Source organism: Colias philodice, chromosome 1 (assembly GCF_061535455.1).
Source record: "Colias philodice isolate Cphi_HAF_F1 chromosome 1, ilColPhil1 Martin Lab GWU primary, whole genome shotgun sequence".
Classification (NCBI taxonomy): domain Eukaryota; kingdom Metazoa; phylum Arthropoda; class Insecta; order Lepidoptera; family Pieridae; genus Colias; species Colias philodice.
Window position 1 is genome coordinate 9876593 of NC_143086.1, and position 26220 is coordinate 9902812.

The window sequence follows — 26220 nt, forward strand, 5'->3', positions numbered from 1 at the left end:
AAGAATTTTAAATAGTACTTAATATTAATACTCTTAATTATGATAATCTAAGTTTTTCATTATACACCTTTTCAGAATTTTTATTCAGAACAATTTTAACACACAAAGTATGAAATAAGTAAAATTTATGTTACTTATTGAATATTTTAATTTAATTACTAGTGTTGTTAGAGTGGCAATCACCTCGTGAGCATATTGCTGTAAAATCTAATCTATGACTAAAACGATAGTCGGTAACAGTTTCAACAATTAACTTATCTATCACGTCCAATTAGTTCTAACAGATCTTTCCAATCCTACTAACAAACTAATTACTATAATCAAACCTATTTGAAACTTCATACTATGTACGAAACCCAAAACAACAACAAGGAAAGTATTCCGAACTCATCGGAAACTATATTTAGGATTTTTGGTTTAATTACCAATCATAAATCAGTTCATAAGTACCAAAACGTATATAAAATTGAAATAAAAAACGTTTTGTACTTTGGGTCTTAAATAGACTAAATACTAATTAACAAAAAATAAATAAAAGTTGAGAGTAAAGACCAAAACAAACCTATACCTACAAATTATAAGGGTGCCTTTCCCAAATCACACAAGTTTATTTGTATGTCAAGAAAATTTTCAACTAATACGTCTTAAATAGACTCAATACTAATTAACAAAAATAAACAAAAGTAGAGAGTAAAGACCAAAACAAACCTAAACCTACATATTATTAGGGTGCCTTTCCCAAATCACACAACTTTGTATGTCAAGAAATTTTTATACTAATACGTCTTAAATAGACTTAATACTAATTAACAAAAATAAAAGTATTGGGTATACATTTGAATGGTTAACAGTTCAATTTATAGATCAAGTCAAACCGAAACCTACAAATTATAAGGTTGTCTTTCATTAATCAAACAATTTTATTTTTATGTCAAAAAAATTTTGAACTAATACGAATTTGATAGTAGCTTTTAATGTTTAGTAACAACTTGGACTTGATATTTTATTCTTCATTTTTATCCGTGAAATAGGTATTCGAGTTCTTCTATTTTCGATCTCCAACGCTCTTTGTTTCTACTCTTTTACTGGTTACTTAACTGAAAAATTGTTTAAGGTGACTATTTATTTGTACAGATGTTCAAAAAGGAATCATGAACTCAGTACTATAAAAAATTGCCCGTAATATCTGAAAGCAGATGATTTGAGAATCTTGATCCCTTGAAAGATTTGTTATTCTGGTTTCGCTTCTCCTTTCTATATGTAGGTACTGCATCAGGATATTCGTAGATTTCGAAAAAAGTTCACTCAAATATATTTAAGTTGATTTCATACTTAAAACGATGAAATTCAACATTTTTTTATTCCAAGTAAAGATTGAGTAACAGTTGATCAGCAATGTTGCTGAAAACTTTGAAAATGGTCGCTTCTCGGGCAGACACAATTTCAACATGCGTTATCAACCCTTGGCACACGCATTTTTTTATAATGTTTTTTGTTTGGACACGTCAATGATAACTTTTTCATCAATTTCTCTTTTATAACACCCAACAAATTTAGTGTCACCAGATAGTTTTTATCATTAAGGATATGCTTTGATAGGCTTTTGCCTACCTGATACAATCTTGACACTACAATTGAACTTCGCTCACCAGATACCTATATGAATAGTAAACTTTTGGCAAGTCTACCGAGGCATATTCTCTATGTTAAAACCGATATATTGAGACTATATTAGTTTGGTTATCATAAGAGAAGTGACGATGAAATAAAAATTTATTGCATTCATTTGATTTCATACCTTGTAGTGTTTATTTGTGTGTACATATGAATAATAAACTAAAGAACAGTGTTTCGTCCAATAAAACTAATAAACGTAAATAAATAAATAATTCTGCATATACAAAAAAAAACCCTTTTCTGCAATAAAATAATACTTTTTTACCTTAGTATAAGGCCGGTGAACACATCTTGTGAAAATATTTACATTTATGGTTACTTTATAATCAACTCATATTATATTTAAAAATAGATCAATTATTAATCAATTTAAGATTTGAGAGCTCAGTTTATTTTATTTTTTATTTTGAATAATTATAACACTCTATAACAACAGAAATATTGACAAATTGCTATACTTCTACAATTTGAATTATTTAAAACTAATATGTAGTTCAAGATTAATTATATATTTTATTGCTTGAAAAATATGTTCCTGGATATGGGCTATAATTCATCATAATGACAATATGTAATACGGCATGCAAATGATTGTTACAAAATACATACAACATACTAACTATGCTACTACTGCCGAAATTAATTAATTTGCCGAAAATAATGCATTGATATCTTTAAACTCTCATGAAATTTATTTATTTCCTTTGATTAGTTCACCAACTAAATAGATTTATAGTCATGTGTAGAAAAAGGTAAGTTGTTTTGGAGTTTACTTGATGATAAAAAATTGCACTTAATAAGAGAGATTATCAGGTTTCATGTGGTAATCATTAAATTTCGAAGCTCAGTCAGTATTTCAAGAAGTACTACAAAAGGTTCTTACCATCTTAACTTATAATATGTGTATGTGGATGTATGTGTGTTTCACGAAAAAATTACAGGACGGATTTGGATGGATTTGGATGGAAATTTGAACTTATCAATTTATAGGTATATCAGAAAAACACAAAAGTTATAGAAATAATTGATTTTGACGGCGAAGCACAGCAAGTAATATTATAAATGTGAAAGTGTGTTTAGTTTGTTTGTTTGTTAGTCTTACTTTCACTTCGCTACGGAGCTCACGGTATGATCACAGTTTGGAGATAGTTGCGAGTGTACTTTCAAGAGTAAAACATATAATTCCTATCAAATCCTTATGAGAAGGTAAATTTTGATGCATATCAAATTCCAATAAATGGTGCTATTACTGTAAATTTCCTTTGACCACACAAGTGTAGCCGCGGGCAAAAGCTACTAAAATAATAAATAGATGGTATGATAATACTTAAGTGTAGAAGAATTAAACAATTAAATTAAATATGAAAATATAGCCAACACGGACAACTTGGAGTGATCGTTGTAATCTGATTCCTAATTTTAATCAGTAGCAATCTTAGTTTATATATTTCCTGTCACGCTTAATATTATTGTCCTGACTGCACCAAATTTATTTAAAGACTAATTTATATGCATTCTAAAATATATCTTTCCATTATCCGAGCGGTATATGACTAAATCGTATATTTATTAATTATAGCAGACATTTTTCATTTGAAGCAGTTAAATTGAAGCACCAAAATCCCAAGTACTTTATACATGAGGTACATGAGAACTCAAAATAAGCTCTAAAAGCAATCAAGGAATCATGAATTAGATAGTGATATTTTACTATTTTTATTTACTGTTTAATTAATATATTATATCCCATACAGAAAGCTGATACTGAAATACTTGTCCCTAAAGAAAATAGATCAGTAAAACATATGTATGAACAATGCATCTGCCCCATACCCCACTAGAAAACACGGGACTTCACTCATATAAAGCCTTGTCTAATCAAAATAATATGTTAATGATAATAATATGTTGTACATAAGACAAGTGGACCTATTTTAACCTTGTTTGGATTAGAAGAATGAAATGGAAGTGTTCACATGTTTTTTTATCTAGTTCGAATTTTCAATATATTTTTAATGCAGTTCTATTTCTTTTAAAGATAAAGGAATGTTTCCTTTCAGAAACTAATTGCTTTTCAATGTAGAAATAATTATCAAAATATAACTATGTCAAGGATAAAATGACGAACTAATAATAATCATTAAAATCCGTTCAGCCGTTCCCGAGTTATAAGTGCTGTATTTTTCACCAAGTTATTTCATTTATGAAATTTATAATTCACTGGTTTCGCTCAAGATACATTGAGTGCACATGAAGAATCCTAAAGAAAAAATATCACATACATGTAGCACATTGCTGAACAACTCTAACTGCTGAGTTTATATCGCCATTTAATCTTCACACAATTAGCTCAATGTTAAATTAACTTCAAGCACATAAAATTAACAAATCTTTCATGAAGACAAAAGCTTTAATAATTAATTAGTTTTTATTATGTTAGTTATGACATCTAAAGTAGTTCATGATTCCTTTTTTTAGGTGAAATGTAAAGCGTATTTTAGGCGGATATTCGGCGGAAATTATTTCATTATTTCATCATTCAGTTTTTTGGATAATAGAAACTCTTTGTGCTCAATATTAACTGTGTGTATACGATAGCACGACAAAATGTTCATAATGCTTGGAATGTGCATTGCAAATCATGACAATTGAATCAATCAAGATATTGCAAGTGTGATCATTCAAACGGCATATCCTTCTTGAATAATGTCACATCTGTCACACAATATATTCATCCAATTTGAGCTGTATTTTGTAGTCTCAAATAATAATAAACATGCATGCCCATTGAATGTGCAACCTGAAGAACTATATTCAGTAATACTACAAATTGTTGTTGATGTTTATTTTGCGAACATCGGAATTGCATCATCAATATTTAATAAATTGTACATGTACATGTTCACTCAGAGGATTAATCTATAGTTTCCTGACCGAATTTCCGCCCAAAATTGGTAACACATTATGCTATTGAAGGCTTTCAAAAGTGTATTCTATTATAATGTAAGAATTACGTGATTGTGACATCCTTAACAGTATATATGGCATTCCGTTATGCACAACACAAAAGGGATATTAAAAAGGTGCTGTTTAAAATCCCATTGCATCATATTTTCATCAGTAGATTTGTGTAACAAACAAACTATATACAACCTTTACAATAGTCCAACGATGTAATGGAATTTAAACAGAAATGAGTATCACTTTTAAAACGGCTACTAAAAAGATATTCACCTGTGATTCCCAGAAGAACATGGCCAAGTTGTTATTAACCCTTGGATTTGGATTGGGGCGGTGAGCCGATTGCATCCATATTAGATCCTGATTTGGTGATGGCTGACTCCACAAAGACTCCTGCAACAGAAATATTTCTTCAAAATGATAGTATCACATAATTTGTAATATGAACAACACTTAAAGCTTTCAACTTATCAAAAATAAACAAAAACAGTTCAAGATAGGAAATCAACAGTTACAATAGAAAGTTAAACAAAAGGTTGTAAAAAAATAAAGAAGAATGAAACAATAATCTTAGACGATTATAATAAATACATTTTAATTATATGTTTCTAATTAACACAAACAAACAAAACACATTAACTAATGTTTAAAAAAAAGTTTCAAAGATTACTTCATAACACTTACATAAAATATTACATTTTGGGGTAATATATTAATTATTTTTTTACGGGGACAGCTCGTTGGTAGTATTAATTACAAAATAATCTAATCTACATGAACAAAACTCATAATAAAAAATACATACTTTTATATTGACCTATATAATAATAAAAATTTGGAAAATCCAAAAGTGCACGCCTCATAATTTTTTTTTAATAAATATTTATTAATTATTATTTTTGTTTATTTAATAACAATTAAACCACATCGAATCAGACCCTGAAAAATGAAAGGGTTCTATTCCTGAGCATACTCAAGCGTAAGAGAAAAAAAAAGACTCGATTAGTAAAGTATTTCGGTCGCTATCGTGTTAACAAGAAAAAGGATCCGCACATACAGACACACGGACGTCCAAGACAGAACTTTTTTAAACTGTTTTTTAACTAGTTTAAATAACAAAAATGACATCAAAAATATCATGAACGTTAAAAATAGTGTTTTTTCTTAATATGTGTCTGTATGTATTATCTTACAAGTGCAATGTATGATACATAAAGACATTTTAAGTTTGAAAAATCAGATGTTTTGCGCGAAGTGACAGTAGTACCCACCTCAACGCTTCGCTTATGAGGCGTGCAAAAACTAATCTAAATATTGAATTGATTTAAGCAAAATATCGTCCCAACCCTTTTTGAGTTTATAGATATAAATAAAAAAATGAAATCAGACAGGATGCGCATTCCACAGTTCCATAGTAAAATAAAATCATTGTACGAATACAAAAAAAAATATAGGAAGGCATAAAATACGAAAGAAAAATAATCAACGTTTAGCAATTTACGAATTCTTTACAAAAAATACCATTGGGCGAGGTTCTACAATTGGCGGAGGCGGTATTCCAAATGGAATTGCTTCGATTCGAGCATAATGAAAAGTATTTATTGGTGTCTCCTAAAATACAAAACAATGAATGACTATCACGCCTTTTTTTAAACATTTGAAACATCTAGAAAGGCTGTATAATGTATATACATATATGTATATTGACATATAACATATTAATCAATTGGAGACATGGAATGCGAAAAATGCCCATTTTCATATAAATTTATAAAGAATAGAAAAAATTCGATCACGAGGCGGGTTCGGGTCCGCCTCGTGATCGATTTTTTTCTGTTCTTTATAAATTTATATTTATAAAGCATTTGAATGCCATAAAACCAAAAAAAATCAATTTCAACATGCCCATTTTCACTAACAAGCCTACGTGGGTTTGATCCTTTTGTGGTTTGATGAAAATATTTATTTATGTTTGCAAAAAGATCCCAAAATTAACTGCAAAACCAATACCACCTCACTCTATACAAATATTACTATTAATCTGAAAAAATATGTCAAAATGTTGATAAATAAATATAAAATATGTTTTATCGTTATTCAAATTAATATCTACTAAAAAAAAGCAGCATACTAGTTTCTATAATGTTTGTTTTAATTAGCCCTTCCGCACTATATGCACTTCGTTGGATAAAACATATATAATAATAGAGCGAGATGTATATTAGGTACTAATCTTACTTAGCTATATGAGAATTTGAAAGAGTCGCAAAAGTAAAATAATGCCTTTTTATAATAGACTGGGGTAGAAGCCTTTAAAAATAATGAAAAGATAAAAAAAATCGCAGTCGGATGAAACCCATTAGAAAAGGAGGGGAATATGATGAAAATAAAAGGAAAAATAAATTACGGTCAATCCGAGTTCGGGAAGTCGGAGGGGGGAGCTTTTAAGAGAAAAAAATGGTTTCTCTCGATTTCTGACAAAACTACAAGTCCTACAGAAAAAAGTTTAATGGCAAAGTTGTAGGTAATTAAAAGTTCTACAACTTTTGTATTCACAATTTTTTCACATAACCTCAAAATTTAGGTGAAAAATTCAAAAAACCAAGTTTTTGGTTTTTTATTTTTATCTACTTCAAAATTTATTGTTTTTCTACGAAATTTGGTGGAAACTTACTATATTATGTCCCAAATACACTGTAATTTATTTGATTGAAAATATTTATTTTTTCGCCTTATTTTGAATTAATACCAAAAAAACAACCTAATTTTCAATCGAAAAGTCACCCGTCAAAATATCAGCTTTTGTTAATACAAAAGTTATAGGTCCTTTTATAACCTACAACTTTGCCATTGAACTTTTTTCCGTAGGACTTGTAGTTTTGTCGGAAATCGAGAGAAACCATTTTTTTCTCTTAAAAGCTCCCCCCTCCCACTTCCCGAACTCGGATTGACCGTAATTTATTTTTCCTTACATTTTTATCATATTCCCCTCCTTTTCTAATGGGTTTCATCCGACTGCGATTTTTTTTTGTTTCAAAAATTATCTACTCTAGTCTATAATGATTTCGAAAATGTAAAAATTATACTAGACTAGAGAATACATGCGCAATTATAAATTGTTGTCAGGAAAATTATTAAATTTTGATTATTTTTACTCCTTATTTATATTCTAGTAAAACTGTATGTATGTACACACATACAATATAAAAATAATAATTTTAAAATGTATATATTTTGTCACCCTTAAAAAACCGTTAGATTATAATCTAACTCGCGAGATTACAATCTATCGAAACATTGTGATCGGTAACATTTACTTGCAATTTAACGCATTATTCTTCTTTGTAAATACAACGAAACTTTGTAAATATGAATGCAACGCAGTATATTGTGAGAATTTACTCTTTCCAAACGCCGGTAAGGTCCAGCTTGTGAATCGACGAAGCGCCGCTTCGAGAGACTCTTAAATCTGTGTACCTAACCCAACATAACGAATGCCCATTCCACATTGTTTTTGTTTTACATCGAAAAAATATAATCAAACGAAAAATAAGAATATACTGCTTACGAATCGAAAATTTTCGACGCAAAATCTATCTCGCGAGATTGTAATCTAACGGATTTGTACAGTGACAAATACATACAATTTATAATTAATGATCTAATATTAGTCGTTGCTGTTCTTTTTGCATGTATTCTTCCATTGTTAGTGAAAACGAGCACAACAATAGCAGTTGTATCATTTTTGCGCTTGTTCACATTAAGAAAATTAAACCAAGCCAAGATTCAACTTTTTTTGCATTTTACATGGCTTTGTATAATTTTTGATCAAGTTAGTATTTAAAATAAAATGTAGCATAATAAATAGCACTTTTCAGATGTTCAAAAAGCTATAATTCCAATCGTGTGTTTAGATCTTGGCTTACATGATATAAATAGGATATCATCATAACACTGTTTCATTTTTATTTTTTTTAATGTTCTTTGGCACGTCTTGTATTTAATGTTATGTTCAGATACATAATATAGCAATTTGCTTTTTACTACAATGGAATTTTATTGCATTGTCTGCTGATCGTTATTTTTATAATATTCGAATATTATAATGATATTTTATTTTGCAAATTTGTGCTAAGACTAGCTAATTCGTGCCTTTTGAATAAGAACATGGGTAAGAATAAAGCAATATTTCATAGTGTGTACAAGCGCGCACAATTAAAATTTTAAATGCAATCAAGTCTCGTAAATTGCATTTAAAACATAACAGTCATGCATATAATCACACAAAAATTAACATCTCTTTGATTACCATGATGGCGTGCGGTAATGGCGGATGAACTTGAACTGTAATTAATCGATCAGAGCCCAGTCGTAGCATGGGCCTAATGTTAGTCAATGCAACCTAGAAGGCAACTTTCAAATTTATTATCATTATAATAATGGATATATTACAACTGAATTTCTCAACAGGGAGTAGTGTTGTTTCCCTTTTTCACTCGTGGAATATTGTTAGCCAGTTAACAGTACACCAACCTTCGCTGCTGTATAATAAATAATAATGCTGCTGCAGAACAGACAAACGGTGGCCAAGTCAAGTTTTGTGTTTCGGATCAATATCGATAAGTCAATAACAGTTGGGAGCCAAAATGTACGTCAAGTTGTTTTCATGTGGTTAACTTTACAGATCATCGGTTATAGTCCGGGATACATCGCCCATTTTTGCAAGTGATTACTATCAAGCTAATTTTTCGTGAGTAGCTTTATTTTGATGAGATGCCCAATAATTTCATGTACAAAACTCTCGATTGTGGTAGCTACCAGAGGAAACAAGGATAAAATATTTTGATTTGATGGTTCTCAAATATTAATTACTAAGTGAATGTTTTTTTTTGTTCAATCTCAAGATAATTATCTAAATTATTCGAAAAAATATTTGTCCTACAAAATCTATGGTTTGATCAAAGAGTCCCCCTTTCCAATGTGTATCGATAACGAAGTCATCATAAATGATTACTAACCAGCAGATTTTTTTATTTTCACTTATTTAATACTTATATAATTCAACAGACATATTGTCCTACAAATTGCGTAATAAATATTTGAGAACCGTCAAATCAAAAATTTTTATCCTTGTTACCTCTGTAAGCTACCACAATCGAGAGTTTCGTACATGAAATTATTGGGCATCTCATCAAAATAAAGCTACTCACGAAAAATTAGCTTGATAGTAATCACTTGCAAAAATGGGCGATGTATCCCCGACTATTACGAAAGGCATAGAATAATATAAAAAAATGAAATGTCATGTTTTCTGTTCACAGTTCTCGTTGGATTTTGAAATGTTAAAAGTATCGGTAATTCAAGTAAATATTCGTCACTAAAATTTTGTACTGAAACCCCACTATAGCAAGTTAAAATAGATAAAGGTTGGTGTAGTGATTGTTCAATAGTATAAAATGATCCTAAAATCCTCGTAGATACCTCCTTTCTTGACTGAAATGCTTCTACAGACGTTTATTAGGTATATATAATTAGAGATTATTTAAAAAGTTTATGTAAATAAGAGAGTTTGAATAATTTTTCCCTATTTAATTCAAAATTTTAGCCCAAATAAAAATTTGTCTATGTAAAACCTGTCCAGAATGATCTTCATAAACAAACTATTGAAAATTATTTAGGAAATATTTATTAATATTTTTCGAATAAGTAATAAGTAAAATTAGCATAATATTTATAATCTTTATTCGTGATCGTGGTTTGTTTGTTATCCATGAAAGATTTTTTTATCCTTATAGCCCAGCAAAGGTTCACCAGTTAATTTACAGATTTGCAGAAGTTCGTAACATTTTAAATTATTATAATTTAAAAAAAAATTGTTACACTGTGATGTTTGAAAATTTATTTTATGGTAAAACTTGAAAAATATAGGTATTACAATTTAAACAAAATATTCTAGATTCGTTCAACCAACCTAAAAAGTATTGTTTACCTTTTACACAAATCTTTTAGATATATGTATGTTAGTGCTATAATGCTAAAATGTTTTCGTGTGAGTGCTGCATTTTTTTTAAATAAATATATATAAATCCTTATCCTGAAGTTTTAACTCCATAAAAATGAAGACAATAAAATTTATGTTTACATTGCATTTTATTGGATTTCTTTAAAAGAGTCTTTAATTAATTTAATTAATTTAATTTCCCTCAATATAACTAAAATTATGTATGGTAGTTGTATTTCATTATAAAAAAAATGACTAACATGTGGTGGTATTATATTTGTATATTATGCAATATGCAGTGATTGAAGACTTGTAATTATTAGTTTTGCAAAGGCAAGCAAAATTAGCATTTTTAAGCAAATTGAATTTTATTGCATCTTGAGACAATTTTGTAAAATGTACATTGCATTATTTGGTACTGTGTGTATTGTGTATATTTTGGTAAATCTCTTAAAACCCAAGCTTATAAGCTTTATTTAGCAAACAAATCAGTTAGTGTTTTTATTTTAGCACAAACAAACTCACAAAGTACAAACCCTTTTATCAAATTCCACTAAATCTCTGTTGGTATTGAAATATTTATAATGGAATGAAATACTTACATCAATCCCTAGTCCTCCGTGCTGGTTTATCATTTCTCGAGGAGGCTGCTGGCGCGAGTCAAATCCGGGTATATGTGGATATGAGGAAATAAGATCCTGAAAAATTATAAACAATGTGAAACATGATTTTGACATTTTTTTGTATAATCCAAATAGACCGGGAGATACTGACACAAAATTTCGAGTCATTTGTAACAGGATGCCGGTTCTACAGGGGTCTTATACTCGGATTTTTAATTAGATAAAGTAAACTGACAGCAGCTAATGTCACTTTGTAAAATAATGTTGCCACATTTAAAGTAATAGTGAGGAATTCAGTTCTCATTCAATCAAATGAATGAACAATGACTGTGAATAGTTCATCATTTCAAACTATAAAATAACATTATTTCTAATTATAATATATAAAGCTACATAAGATATTTAAGTTACTAGTAGAGTGTAATTATAATCATTTTTTTTATTTTTATTGTTACGCTGTTTACGTTATTGTTTTTGTAATTTTTTCGTTAATTGTAACTAATTACGTTGTGTTTGTTGTCATTGTTGTGTTTATTTGATGTTATATTGTTAAAAACTAAATATTCACTAGACGATCGATTCAATTTCATTCATTCCCGATTTTCAATCATTCACTTTGTGACAACGCTATTTTTATTTCATCAAAAACTGACAACACAGAAAACGTCAGTTTACTTTATCTAATTAAAAATCCGAGTATAGTACGCAATGACAAAAAGAAAAACGATGGTTTGAACACTGGTACCGGTGGCTTAGTCGCGTGGGCGTTAGTCGAACTCGTCGTAAAAATAGCGAAAGTCAAACGATTTGTAACACAAAAATTTTAGAATTTACCGATAGCCCATAAAAAAGAAGTAGGCGGTAGTGTCATGCCATACTTTTCCGGTGTGACTTACAGCCCGCCATACCGACGCAAATGTGTTGATTTTAAACAAAACAATTCAACCATTTGTACCAGGCTAACTTTTACACAGGTAACCATCGTCGTGTAGCCATTTACGAAAATCACCATACCATACTTTTCGGACGATTCCAAATGGTCGCCATACCGCCGAAAATCTGCAAAAATTTTTTTTTTCGCCAAACTTTTGGTACCAGTATTGCATTTGGATTTTTGGAGAGTATTTGATAAAATGTGACCATTATTATATTTGCCATACTTCTAGTAGGGGGAAAAAGTGCTGCCATACTTCATAAATAAATTTATTATTAATTTATAGAAGTGAAGATTTCTACCACCTAGATCTTTGAAATTTTGTATTTATATTTGTTGAACCTCAAACTTATAGGAAAGATTAATGCCATACTGTTACAAATCGTTCAAAATACGAATAAAATCATACAATAAAAAAAAATCTTATACACATTCGCCACCTCCCACAGGTATGGCATTATCACACTTCTATTTATAATCATTCAGGAGTTGTTGAAAAAAAAATTTAGGGTGTTACAAATGGTTCGGCGAAAAAAAAAATTTGCAGATTTTCGGCGGTATGGCGACCATTTGGAATCGTCCGAAAAGTATGGCATGGCGATTTTCGTAAATGGCTGCACGACGATGGTTACCTGTGCAAAAGTTAGCCTGGTACAAATGGTTGAATTGTTTTTTTTTAAATCAACACATTCGCGTCGGTATGGCGGGCTGTAAGTCACACCGGAAAAGTATGGCATGACACTACCGCCTACTTCTTTTTTATGGGCTATCGGTAAATTCTAAAATTTTTGTGTGACAAATCGTTTGACTTCGCTATTTTTCCGACGAGTTCGACTAACGCCCACGCGACTAAGCCGCCGGTACCAGCGTTCACACCATCGTTTTTCTTTTTGTCATTGCGTACTAAGACCCCTGTAGAACCGCCATCCTGTTACAAATGACTCGAAATTTTGTGTCAGTATCTCCCGGTCTAAAACGATGTAAAATATAATTTTTTTAGAGAATAAAAAGGTGCGAACCCGGCCGCGTCTTTCGCCACACCCGGGAAACGCATGACCGCTCGGTTGATTCTGGTCTTTATACTTTTGAAACATGTTCAATGAAATTGAATTATAAGCTCAAACTCAAAGTTCTGATTAGTCGAGTTCTTCAGTTAACAGATGCGTTTAATATTATTTAATGTTCATATAAATAAAACAATAATTACCCTTTGAGCGAATGGCACGATAGGTCCATAAGAACCGAGCGGGCGCATGTGAGAATCGCACGCTCTGCGCACCATTAAAGTGTTGTTGAAAAATCCTGCCCTGTACCAACTAAACATCTCCTTTGATGAAAATGGCCCTTGTATTATTTTCTACAAGAGAAATAACCGTATTAATATAAATTTATAAAGAATAGAAAAAATTCGATCACGAGGCGGGACTCGAACCCGCATCCTTCGCGCCATTCCGGGGCGGATGCCTGACCAACTCAGCCACTCGTGACCCGCCAGAGCAATCGAATTTATTCTATTCTTTCAGTTTTATGTGTCTGAAGGGACACACCGCGCGCCATCTATTGAGATGATTAACAACCATTTCAACCAATATGAAGCACTTTTCAGTGAATACAATATTGTAACGATGGAACACGACCTTTTTTGTTGAATTTATATTTTTGGTTTTATGGCATTCAAATGCTTTATAAATATAAATTTATAAAGAATAGAAAAAATTCGATCACGAGGCGGGACTCGAACCCGCATCCTTCGCGCCATTCCGGGGCGGATGCCTGACCAACTCAGCCACTCGTGACCCGCCAGAGCAATCGAATTTATTCTATTCTTTCAGTTTTATGTGTCTGAAGGGACACACCGCGCGCCATCTATTGAGATGATTAACAACCATTTCAACCAATATGAAGCACTTTTCAGTGAATACAATATTGTAACGATGGAACACGACCTTTTTTGTTGAATTTATATTTTTGGTTTTATGGCATTCAAATGCTTTATAAATATAAATTTATAAAGAATAGAAAAAATTCGATCACGAGGCGGGACTCGAACCCGCATCCTTCGCGCCATTCCGGGGCGGATGCCTGACCAACTCAGCCACTCGTGACCCGCCAGAGCAATCGAATTTATTCTATTCTTTCAGTTTTATGTGTCTGAAGGGACACACCGCGCGCCATCTATTGAGATGATTAACAACCATTTCAACCAATATGAAGCACTTTTCAGTGAATACAATATTGTAACGATGGAACACGACCTTTTTTGTTGAATTTATATTTTTGGTTTTATGGCATTCAAATGCTTTATAAATATAAATTTATAAAGAATAGAAAAAATTCGATCACGAGGCGGGACTCGAACCCGCATCCTTCGCGCCATTCCGGGGCGGATGCCTGACCAACTCAGCCACTCGTGACCCGCCAGAGCAATCGAATTTATTCTATTCTTTCAGTTTTATGTGTCTGAAGGGACACACCGCGCGCCATCTATTGAGATGATTAACAACCATTTCAACCAATATGAAGCACTTTTCAGTGAATACAATATTGTAACGATGGAACACGACCTTTTTTGTTGAATTTATATTTTTGGTTTTATGGCATTCAAATGCTTTATAAATATAAATTTATAAAGAATAGAAAAAATTCGATCACGAGGCGGGACTCGAACCCGCATCCTTCGCGCCATTCCGGGGCGGATGCCTGACCAACTCAGCCACTCGTGACCCGCCAGAGCAATCGAATTTATTCTATTCTTTCAGTTTTATGTGTCTGAAGGGACACACCGCGCGCCATCTATTGAGATGATTAACAACCATTTCAACCAATATGAAGCACTTTTCAGTGAATACAATATTGTAACGATGGAACACGACCTTTTTTGTTGAATTTATATTTTTGGTTTTATGGCATTCAAATGCTTTATAAATATAAATTTATAAAGAATAGAAAAAATTCGATCACGAGGCGGGACTCGAACCCGCATCCTTCGCGCCATTCCGGGGCGGATGCCTGACCAACTCAGCCACTCGTGACCCGCCAGAGCAATCGAATTTATTCTATTCTTTCAGTTTTATGTGTCTGAAGGGACACACCGCGCGCCATCTATTGAGATGATTAACAACCATTTCAACCAATATGAAGCACTTTTCAGTGAATACAATATTGTAACGATGGAACACGACCTTTTTTGTTGAATTTATATTTTTGGTTTTATGGCATTCAAATGCTTTATAAATATAAATTTATAAAGAATAGAAAAAATTCGATCACGAGGCGGGACTCGAACCCGCATCCTTCGCGCCATTCCGGGGCGGATGCCTGACCAACTCAGCCACTCGTGACCCGCCAGAGCAATCGAATTTATTCTATTCTTTCAGTTTTATGTGTCTGAAGGGACACACCGCGCGCCATCTATTGAGATGATTAACAACCATTTCAACCAATATGAAGCACTTTTCAGTGAATACAATATTGTAACGATGGAACACGACCTTTTTTGTTGAATTTATATTTTTGGTTTTATGGCATTCAAATGCTTTATAAATATAAATTTATAAAGAATAGAAAAAATTCGATCACGAGGCGGGACTCGAACCCGCATCCTTCGCGCCATTCCGGGGCGGATGCCTGACCAACTCAGCCACTCGTGACCCGCCAGAGCAATCGAATTTATTCTATTCTTTCAGTTTTATGTGTCTGAAGGGACACACCGCGCGCCATCTATTGAGATGATTAACAACCATTTCAACCAATATGAAGCACTTTTCAGTGAATACAATATTGTAACGATGGAACACGACCTTTTTTGTTGAATTTATATTTTTGGTTTTATGGCATTCAAATGCTTTATAAATATAAATTTATAAATTTATAAAGAATAGAAAAAATTCGATCACGAGGCGGGACTCGAACCCGCATCCTTCGCGCCATTCCGGGGCGGATGCCTGACCAACTCAGCCACTCGTGACCCGCCAGAGCAATCGAATTTATTCTATTCTTTCAGTTTTATGTGTCTGAAGGGACACACCGCGCGCCATCTATTGAGATGATTAACAACCATTTCAACCAATATGAAGCACTTTTCAGTGAATACAATATTGTAACGATGGAACACGACCTTTTTTGTTGAATTTATATTTTTGGTTTTATGGCATTCAAATGCTTTATAAATATAAATTTATAAAGAATAGAAAAAATTCGATCACGAGGCGGGACTCGAACCAAACTCGAACTCGAAAAATATAAATTCAACAAAAAAGGTCGTGTTCCATCGTTACAATATTGTATTCACTGAAAAGTGCTTCATATTGGTTGAAATGGTTGTTAATCATCTCAATAGATGGCGCGCGGTGTGTCCCTTCAGACACATAAAACTGAAAGAATAGAATAAATTCGATTGCTCTGGCGGGTCACGAGTGGCTGAGTTGGTCAGGCATCCGCCCCGGAATGGCGCGAAGGATGCGGGTTCGAGTCCCGCCTCGTGATCGAATTTTTTCTATTCTTTATAAATTTATATTTATAAAGCATTTGAATGCCATAAAACCAAAAATATAAATTCAACAAAAAAGGTCGTGTTCCATCGTTACAATATTGTATTCACTGAAAAGTGCTTCATATTGGTTGAAATGGTTGTTAATCATCTCAATAGATGGCGCGCGGTGTGTCCCTTCAGACACATAAAACTGAAAGAATAGAATAAATTCGATTGCTCTGGCGGGTCACGAGTGGCTGAGTTGGTCAGGCATCCGCCCCGGAATGGCGCGAAGGATGCGGGTTCGAGTCCCGCCTCGTGATCGAATTTTTTCTATTCTTTATAAATTTATATTTATAAAGCATTTGAATGCCATAAAACCAAAAATATAAATTCAACAAAAAAGGTCGTGTTCCATCGTTACAATATTGTATTCACTGAAAAGTGCTTCATATTGGTTGAAATGGTTGTTAATCATCTCAATAGATGGCGCGCGGTGTGTCCCTTCAGACACATAAAACTGAAAGAATAGAATAAATTCGATTGCTCTGGCGGGTCACGAGTGGCTGAGTTGGTCAGGCATCCGCCCCGGAATGGCGCGAAGGATGCGGGTTCGAGTCCCGCCTCGTGATCGAATTTTTTCTATTCTTTATAAATTTATATTTATAAAGCATTTGAATGCCATAAAACCAAAAATATAAATTCAACAAAAAAGGTCGTGTTCCATCGTTACAATATTGTATTCACTGAAAAGTGCTTCATATTGGTTGAAATGGTTGTTAATCATCTCAATAGATGGCGCGCGGTGTGTCCCTTCAGACACATAAAACTGAAAGAATAGAATAAATTCGATTGCTCTGGCGGGTCACGAGTGGCTGAGTTGGTCAGGCATCCGCCCCGGAATGGCGCGAAGGATGCGGGTTCGAGTCCCGCCTCGTGATCGAATTTTTTCTATTCTTTATAAATTTATATTTATAAAGCATTTGAATGCCATAAAACCAAAAATATAAATTCAACCGTATTAATTACAAAATCTCACACCTAAATATAGAAAATATTTACAAATTTTCAAAAGGATATTGCCCAGCATTTGTTTTTTATTGTAAAGCAATTGTAAAGCAAATTGTAAAGCAGCACTAAATTCGCCTTTAACATGGGAAACAATCGCAAAATAGCAGCTTATGTAGATCATAACCATTCATTCAAAACTGTGAACGAACGAATGATTTACACTTCCTCCAAATACAGAAGTTTCACCATAATATGAAATATAACTTTTTTTAAATATGCCACAACACAATAAACAAAAATCTTCTCCAAAGTTCTTCCACAAATTTCTGCTTAGCTTATATTTTCTTTAGACAAATCAGATTTATCTTAGGTATGATCTATGTATATATGTATATTAAATGATACATGGGGCATCAGAGAAAGTGAACTTGGTCCATGAGTTTGTACTACATTATTTAGTTATCCATCCATGTCATCGCCTGCTTGAACTGTACATTAGCATGATACTTAATCCACATACAAATTTCTAATCTCAACTATTTTCAAATTCCCTTCTTTAGAATCTTTTTTTGTGACAAAGCTCATCCATCAATATATCCAAAATATTCAAAATTAGTGATTCAAGTGAGAAAACATAGCAGATACGTTCGCATTGATTTAAACTTTTATAACATAGAAATGAATTCGCAATTATTGTAGATTCATATCTACAAAATATAAAGATTCTAGACACAAGGGAAATTTCCTATAAAATAGCAGTGCTTTGCATTGTTATTCTTTTGCTTATATATTTATCCATATAAATCTATGTCTTGAATAGATGTGTTAGAGAAATATATTGTCTTATTTTATTTTTGAAGCTGCATTCTCTTCTTCATACAATAAATAAATAAATATGTTATTTATTGAGTTATCTTCTGCTATTCTTCCCCTATACATGTATCCCTTAATTTTCTTTCTGTTCAGATTTGAATTTTAAAAACAAAACAATAAATAAATAAAATTCGCATTACATAACATTACAACCATAATTCGATTGTAACGCCCAAAGCATATTCGCATTAAATGCAATTTTTTATTTAATAGCAATCAAAACCTTTGAATAAATTCTGTCAATATTACTTTTATCACTCTTAAGTTAAAAATCGCAATATATGAAAAAAACATAACTTATTCTGAAAATATTTTCAATAGTTTTCTTGTTATTTAATATTTCTTAATTGACATGTACAAATCTTACAAAGGAATAACAATCTCTACTTATAAGCATTTTCTGATAAAATAATATGTAAATAGAAAAATATTAATAAAGTTATACCTCAGGATCCTCATAATACCACTGATCAATCATACTTTGTGGGGTACCATTATTTTGATTGGCTGTTTGAGGCATTATGTTATTATAGATGGAGTTGAAAGGAGCCTGAGCGCCACCGTGTTGTAATCCGTGCATTGGGAACATATTGCTTTGACCTCCTGGATTTTGTAGATTCATATCATTAGCTGTTGGAATTTGCTGTAAAAGTCATGAAAATATTAAAACATTATTTAGATAAACACAATGTGTCATAACCTGTGTTAGATTACATACCGAATTATTATTTTGTTGTCCCAAAAACAGAGAAGAGTTTGCAACATTCTGTGTTGGCATTACCGGAATGGCTGGATTCTGTTGGTAGTTGCCCATTACATTTGGATGTTGCGGCATCGGTATATTCATAGCAGGATTTATGGGATTGTTAGGCATTGCCTGTGGTAATACTCCTTGCATAGGTAGCACCATGCCATTGTTGGCTCCACCAATCGGTAGACCCAATGAAGAGTTCAATACTGAATTGGGCATACCAATGTTCTGAATGTTGCCTTGACCAGATGGATTAGACATGTTAGGGACAGAATTCATCATAGCATGATTTTGCAAGGCTGGGTTGGCGAGCCCCATCTGGATATTGGAATTGAGGGATTGCATTTGTGGAATCATACACAAATTGCCAGAGGGCTGGTGTGTCATATTAGGTCCAATATTCCTTAACGGCATGTTCGGTTCATCTAAGAGCGACATTTCAAACAAATCATCCACAATTCTATCTTCGGCCGATTGGTTAGCGTCACTGTAAGGAATATCAAAGTTAGTTAGGATCAGTACACTAAAGTTGTTTCATATTATAGCCATAACATACTTCTCATTTCCATGCGGCATTCCATGGAACATCTGTAGGAGACCAGGATTGATGTTCGGCTGATTAGATGTGTCAGCTGTAGATGTTACAATATTTTGATGTTTTTGGCGGAGGCTATTATTAGGAGTTATCATGACCGATTGGAAATTACTGCGGTCGTCATTAGCATCAGCAATATCTATATCGGATCGCATCAGGGCATCAAATGTTTTACTTTCAGCATACTGGTTCTTAGAATCCTCTGCAGCTTTGTTTTTCGCTTCTGGTGATGAGTCTTTTTCCAATTTTTCAGGTATTTGCTGAAGATCATCCATATCCATTTGCCTGTTGCGTGCACTTGTACTGGTACTGGCCTCGTTCGGATCAGATTGATTTGACGTCTGTAAATTTTCAACCTTCTATAAACATGTTAGAACTGTAACACTGATAATACATAACAAAACAAAATATGTCTACCTTCTCAAATTTAAAATCTCCAGCAGGGAAACGTTTAGGCGAGAGCTTTTTAGCTTTCTCCGAAGCCCACCATTCTTCTGAACCTTCCTCTGCAGTTTTAGATCGAGCAAATGAAGCATGTGTATGGGACCGAGCCAGCTCTATAAAGGAACAAATTTCATATCCATATAACAAATAAATATAGACCAACACATACTTTTATTGAATTATTAATATATGTTCATTTATGTATCTTACGATATGGTGTTTCAACGGTTTTTGGTAAGTTGGAGTCATCATTGCTATATCCATGGAACGCTCCAGATGAATCAAATGATCCAGCCCCTGCTTCAGGATTATCAATAGCCCTGTTCCAAAGAAAATATTATCATTCATCTGTATATAAGCAGTAACTAATGTAGAGATTGTCTAATCTAAAAATGAACGCCCCTCCACTAAACTTAATTGTTTGAATGTGTGAGGACAAATAATTATTGAACCACTTTATATGTGTGCGCGCGTCGATTCTACTGCAAACTTTGACACTCGCGCACTGATTTGTCAACTAATCGGGCGATCAGTTCAGGTGCCTAGCATTGTATGGCGGGGAGAGCGCGCTATGTACGGAATGACACGTCCGTTCTGTCGTGCATCGCGTCATTTATGCACTAGTTGGCCAACTGGTCCTGTCGTTCAGGCATGGACGGGACTGGAGGACTGAACGACCAATGAGGCAGACCAATTTGTGTGTATTGCGTCTATACACGTACTTTGAATGTGAGCGTAAACACAGTGGAGGGGCGTTCATTTTTAGATTAGACAATCTCTACTAGTGTATTCTCATAGATTTGGACAGTGACATCCTTCAAGTAAAATTTATAGCTAATTCTTAATATTATGTTATAGATATATCTTATAATTGTCAACATTACAGGTTGGTACAGACTATTCCTTACCATTCTGGTAGATCATCACTATGTTGGCTCTCAGACCATGGACGCCGATTGGTACTCCACGACTGTGATCTCTCTTGAGGTGGTCTGTCTGGCCAGTCACGCTCTAAATTTATTGATTAAAAATTATCATTAAATTGAAAAATAAATAATTTGATAATTAAATTTAATTTATATTTTCATAAATCAAAATAATCTTGAACTAAATATGAAGCATTTGTCGAGTATTGTGATATGACAAGCTACAACAGCAACACAAATATAAAGCAACAAACATGAATATGCATTCAATTGTTGAGTTATGATCTAACCTTGGTTTGCTGGTCTATTTCCTGCAGCCTCATTCAATCGCCATTCATCGCCTTCTTCTCTGGCCGATTGTCGCCAATTAGTATTGTGAACTTGTCGTCTGAAAGCAAGATTTACATGTTTAAAAAAAAATATGTATACAGTGTGGAAATTTTCGATGGGCCCTGGAGGGAAGTAGAAAGAAAGAAAGAAAGTACTTGAAATACTGAAGATAGCGAATTTTGCTGAAAGGAAACATTCCTTTATTTTTAAAAAGAAATAGAACTGCATTCAAATATTTTCCTATAATTCACTTGCTTTAACCGGGAATTCTTAAAATCGACAGAATGTTAAATATAATTAATTGTTAATTTCTCGTTAAAATATTTGCTCTTAGAAATAGAAATATCATGGAATTGAAAATTTTTTTATTGTATCATCAACAACATGTCAACATAAAGAATGTTACTAATTTTAACACTATTTAACTAATAAATTGTTCAAAATGAGGTCCCTCATTCTGGATACATTAATTTATTTTCTTCTGAAATTACGAATAATAATTAGAAGTAAAACAAATGAAAAATACAAAATAATAATCGAATTTTAATACTGCGGTATTGTACCGCAAACATGTTTAAAACATCCTAATTACTTTAAAACTTCAATAAAAAAGAAACGTCTAAGAAAGAATGTGAATTTAATTATTATTTATTTATTAACAATGTAATGGTTTCTTTCCTTAATAGACTAGAGTAGATAATTTTTGAAACAAAAAAAAATCGCAGTCGGATGAAACCCATTAGAAAAGGAGGGGAATATGATAAAAATGTAAGGAAAAATAAATTACGGTCAATCCGAGTTCGGGAAGCGGGAGGGGGGAGCTTTAAAGAGAAAAAAATGGTTTCTCTCGATTTCCGACAAAACTACAAGTCCTATAGAAAAAAGTTCAATGGCAAAGTAGTAGGTAATTAAAAGTTCTACAACTTTTGTATTCACAATTTTTTCACATAATCTAAAAATTTAGGTGAAAAATTCAAAAAACCAAGTTTTTGGTCTTTTATTTCTATCTACTTCAAAATTTATTTATTTTCTACGAAATTTGGTGGAAACTTACTTTATTATGTCCCAAATACACTGTAATTTATTTGAATGAAAATATTTCTTTTTTCGCCTTATTTTGAATTAATACCAAAAAAACAACCTAATTTTCAATCGAAAAGTCACCCGTCAAAATATCAGCTTTCTTCAAAAACTTGGGGTGCCTTTTATTCATTGAAATCTCTACTTTCATATGGTGTAAAAAAATAAACACCACCATAGTAAATGTTCTCAGGAAATGCATACAAACAGTCTGAAAATTTTTAGCTTTTTTAGCTTTTACTAAATCAGGCACACTTCTTGAACTCTATATCTTCTCTTGTATCGTCTTTTCGGTAATATTTCAAAAGAAAAATAATTATCTGTTCTAAGTTTAATATTTTACAGTATATTCAAAAGCAAAATGATGTCGATAAAAACATTTCAGGTAGTTCGAGAAGTGTGCCTGATTTAGTAAAAGCTAATTTTCAGACTGTTTGTATGCATTTCCTGAGAACATTTACTATGGTGGTGTTTATTTTTTTTACACCATATGAAAGTAGAGATTTCAATGAATAAAAGGCACCCCAAGTTTTTGAAAAAAGCTGATATTTTGACGGGTGACTTTTCGATTGAAAATTAGGTTGTTTTTTTGGTATTAATTCAAAATAAGGCGAAAAAAGAAATATTTTCATTCAAATAAATTACAGTGTATTTGGGACATAATAAAGTAAGTTTCCACCAAATTTCGTAGAAAATAAATAAATTTTGAAGTAGATAGAAATAAAAGACCAAAAACTTGGTTTTTTGAATTTTTCACCTAAATTTTTAGATTATGTGAAAAAATTGTGAATACAAAAGTTGTAGAACTTTTAATTACCTACTACTTTGCCATTGAACTTTTTTCTATAGGACTTGTAGTTTTGTCGGAAATCGAGAGAAACCATTTTTTTCTCTTTAAAGCTCCCCCCTCCCGCTTCCCGAACTCGGATTGACCGTAATTTATTTTTCCTTACATTTTTATCATATTCCCCTCCTTTTCTAATGGGTTTAATCCGACTGCGATTTTTTTTATCTTTTCATTATTTTCAAAGGCTTCTACCCCAGTCTATAAATTCATGAGTCATAAGAAAATTATAACTGGTTGTTCACTTGACAGACAGACAATTTTTCGTAGACTTTGATCAAGAGTCAAGACCCATATTATGTACTCCATAATAAAGATTTAATATTTTTCGGATAAAATTGTATAGAAAGTACTTGTTTAAGACCTATTTGTATCGATTTGAAGAACAAAATACAAAAAAAAATATTTTTTTTAATTTTTAAGTTCCATTCCCAGTCGATGCAAGTGAATTTTAGAAAATCTTTTTATACAGTTCTATTTCTTTGTAAAAATAAAGGAATGTTTGCCTTCAGCAAAATTTGCTACCTTTATTATTTCAAGTACACCGTATATGTATATAATATTGTATACAAGATGCAATATACATTGTATTGGACATACCTATTCCGGAATAATTTATTCTGGGCCCATTCAGCTTGTTCAGTTGGTGTAGCCCTGCTCGGTCCAGCTCCATTGCTAGAGTTCCATGGTCGTAATGCTGGAGTTTCGTCCTCTGGTGAACCTGCACTGAATCCTGGGAGTCTAGGTTTCTGACTGTTCCATCCTCTAAAAATAAAATGCAAACATACAATTAATGAAAGAGTGATGAGTATTTTCATTAAATGATTAATATTGTTAACACATATTTAAAATATATGAAGTATATGATCTTACCTGCCATTGGATAACTGCCGGACAAAAGGTATGCGCCTACTGGTGTTATTCAATAAACCTCGACCTGCACCACGACCTGCACTAAATCGCTCTCCTGGTAAAGGTCCACTAATAGGTGGACCACCTCTAATTCCTTCCCGCTGTAATTTGATTATAATGTATTTTTTTACTGTATAGATTTATACAAATAAATAAATAAAATAAATAATTCCTTTATTTAACAAGACAGGATTATTACAATATGGTGTATTTCACAATATAAATTAATTAAATAATTTGATATTAATATAATTTTAAAATTCATTGGTTCCCGCACTAAGAGAAGCCTGTCCTGCGGGACCAAACACACAACTAGGTAATTCATTCTAATTTTAAAGTATTTAAATACATATAAAATTAAATTACCAAATTATGTTCCTCTTCAAATGTATTTAATGCAAATGGTACTTTTCCCCTGGGTTGGTAAAGTAAATCAAAATGTTTTAATTGTTCCGGTGCATCAACGTTACTGTCATACAGAGCTAACATCTCCTCCCTGCCATACCTATTTTCATAAATATACACATAAAAGAGACAAATATCTGTATGTGGATAAGCTATTATTTTCTAAAAGCTTGGCAAAAGAAAGAAACTATTTAGTTGCCAATATACTTATATTATTAATAAATTGATAAATATACCACACACTTTTTAAGGGCGTTTAAAAAATTGTATGTTGATGCTTTAATATATTTATTGTTGAATTTGGCAACTAAATAAAATCTCGATAAAATAAAATTTTAAATAGTACGATCACATAAATAAAAGAAAAATTTGCTAACAAAACACATATTTTAATAAAGTTCACATCTACATACCTCAATTTTGCTAGCAATACTTTAGGTTGTTGATTGTTAGTTGTGTTTCTGTTTTGAGTGCCCGATGTACTAGGTAAAGCCAAATTTGCAGTAGCACCAGAGCTTGATGCATTTTGTCTATTTTGGGTTCCTGATATGCCAGGCAGGGGTGTGACTCCAGATGCACCTGAGTTTGATGTATTGTGTCTGTTTTGATTGACCGGTATTGACGGTGCGGGAATGGCCGCAGCCCCGCCTGAACTTGACGCATTTTCTCTCAACTGACTGTGTGTTGTTACTGGTTGTCCTGTTGTGCTGGTAGCCCCGGAGGACGACGCACCAAGACCAAATCCAGCTGTTTGATTTCCAGACATACCACTGGCCAGTATTGGTCTCGGCCCTGTGTTATTTGGATTATTTGGTCTTGTTAAACTACGCTCTCGCGCCAACTTTCGTAGCCATTCAGGACCAAACATAATGGGATTACGATCAGCCATAGCAGGATTTATGAATAGAAGACAGTAGAATAAACAAACAAGTGGAAGGCAGGAACTGAAACAAACAATCTATTAACAATATTTAAAATGTTTCATTTATTTAAAATAAAAAACTGGCACTCTCCTATTCCTAAAAACTTTAAAGTTTTAATTTTAGCACTGCCACATGCAATATACGAGTAAAATAAGAAGAGGTATAATATACAGTGGTGGATGTACAATAAGAAATACCTTATACAGCGAGATGATATATCTTAATGTATATATAAATGTTTGTCCTCAATGGACTCTTAAACCACTTAACCGATTATAATAAAATTCGCACACCATGTGCAGTTCGATCCATCTTGAGAGATAGCATAGTTTAAACATGTAGGTACCACGGGCGAAGCCGGGGCGGACCACTTGTAGCCTATATAGCCTTCCTCGATAAATAAGCTATCTAATATCGAAAGAATTTTTCAAAACGGACCAGTATTTCCCGAGATTAGTG

At 32.6% G+C, this 26220-nt stretch overlaps 1 protein-coding gene across 7 annotated transcripts in view; it reads right to left on the bottom strand.

The window, feature by feature from the left end:
* The window catches only part of Gyf (GIGYF family protein Gyf), a 46703-nt gene that overhangs the window by 18226 nt on the left and 2257 nt on the right, over positions 1-26220 (bottom strand). For 2 of the 7 annotated variants that reach the window (XM_089696940.1, XM_089696913.1), the window contains exons 2-16: positions 25252-25782; positions 24800-24938; positions 24395-24534; positions 24122-24286; positions 21558-21655; positions 21250-21352; positions 20552-20661; positions 20315-20454; positions 19859-20256; positions 19270-19789; positions 18997-19194; positions 13404-13553; positions 11242-11337; positions 8948-9040; positions 4912-5031 (exon numbers count right to left, since the gene is read on the bottom strand). In XM_089696940.1, coding sequence (XP_089553066.1) covers positions 4912-5031; positions 8948-9040; positions 11242-11337; positions 13404-13553; positions 18997-19194; positions 19270-19789; positions 19859-20256; positions 20315-20454; positions 20552-20661; positions 21250-21352; positions 21558-21655; positions 24122-24286; positions 24395-24534; positions 24800-24938; positions 25252-25727 — 2946 coding nt within the window. In that variant the 5' untranslated portion in view covers positions 25728-25782. Of the gene's footprint in view, positions 1-4911; positions 5032-8947; positions 9041-11241; positions 11338-13403; positions 13554-18996; positions 19195-19269; positions 19790-19858; positions 20257-20314; positions 20455-20551; positions 20662-21249; positions 21353-21557; positions 21656-24121; positions 24287-24394; positions 24535-24799; positions 24939-25251; positions 25797-26220 lie in introns of all 7 variants that reach the window. The other 5 variants (XM_089696948.1, XM_089696953.1, XM_089696931.1 and 2 more) reach the window with 5 other exon arrangements.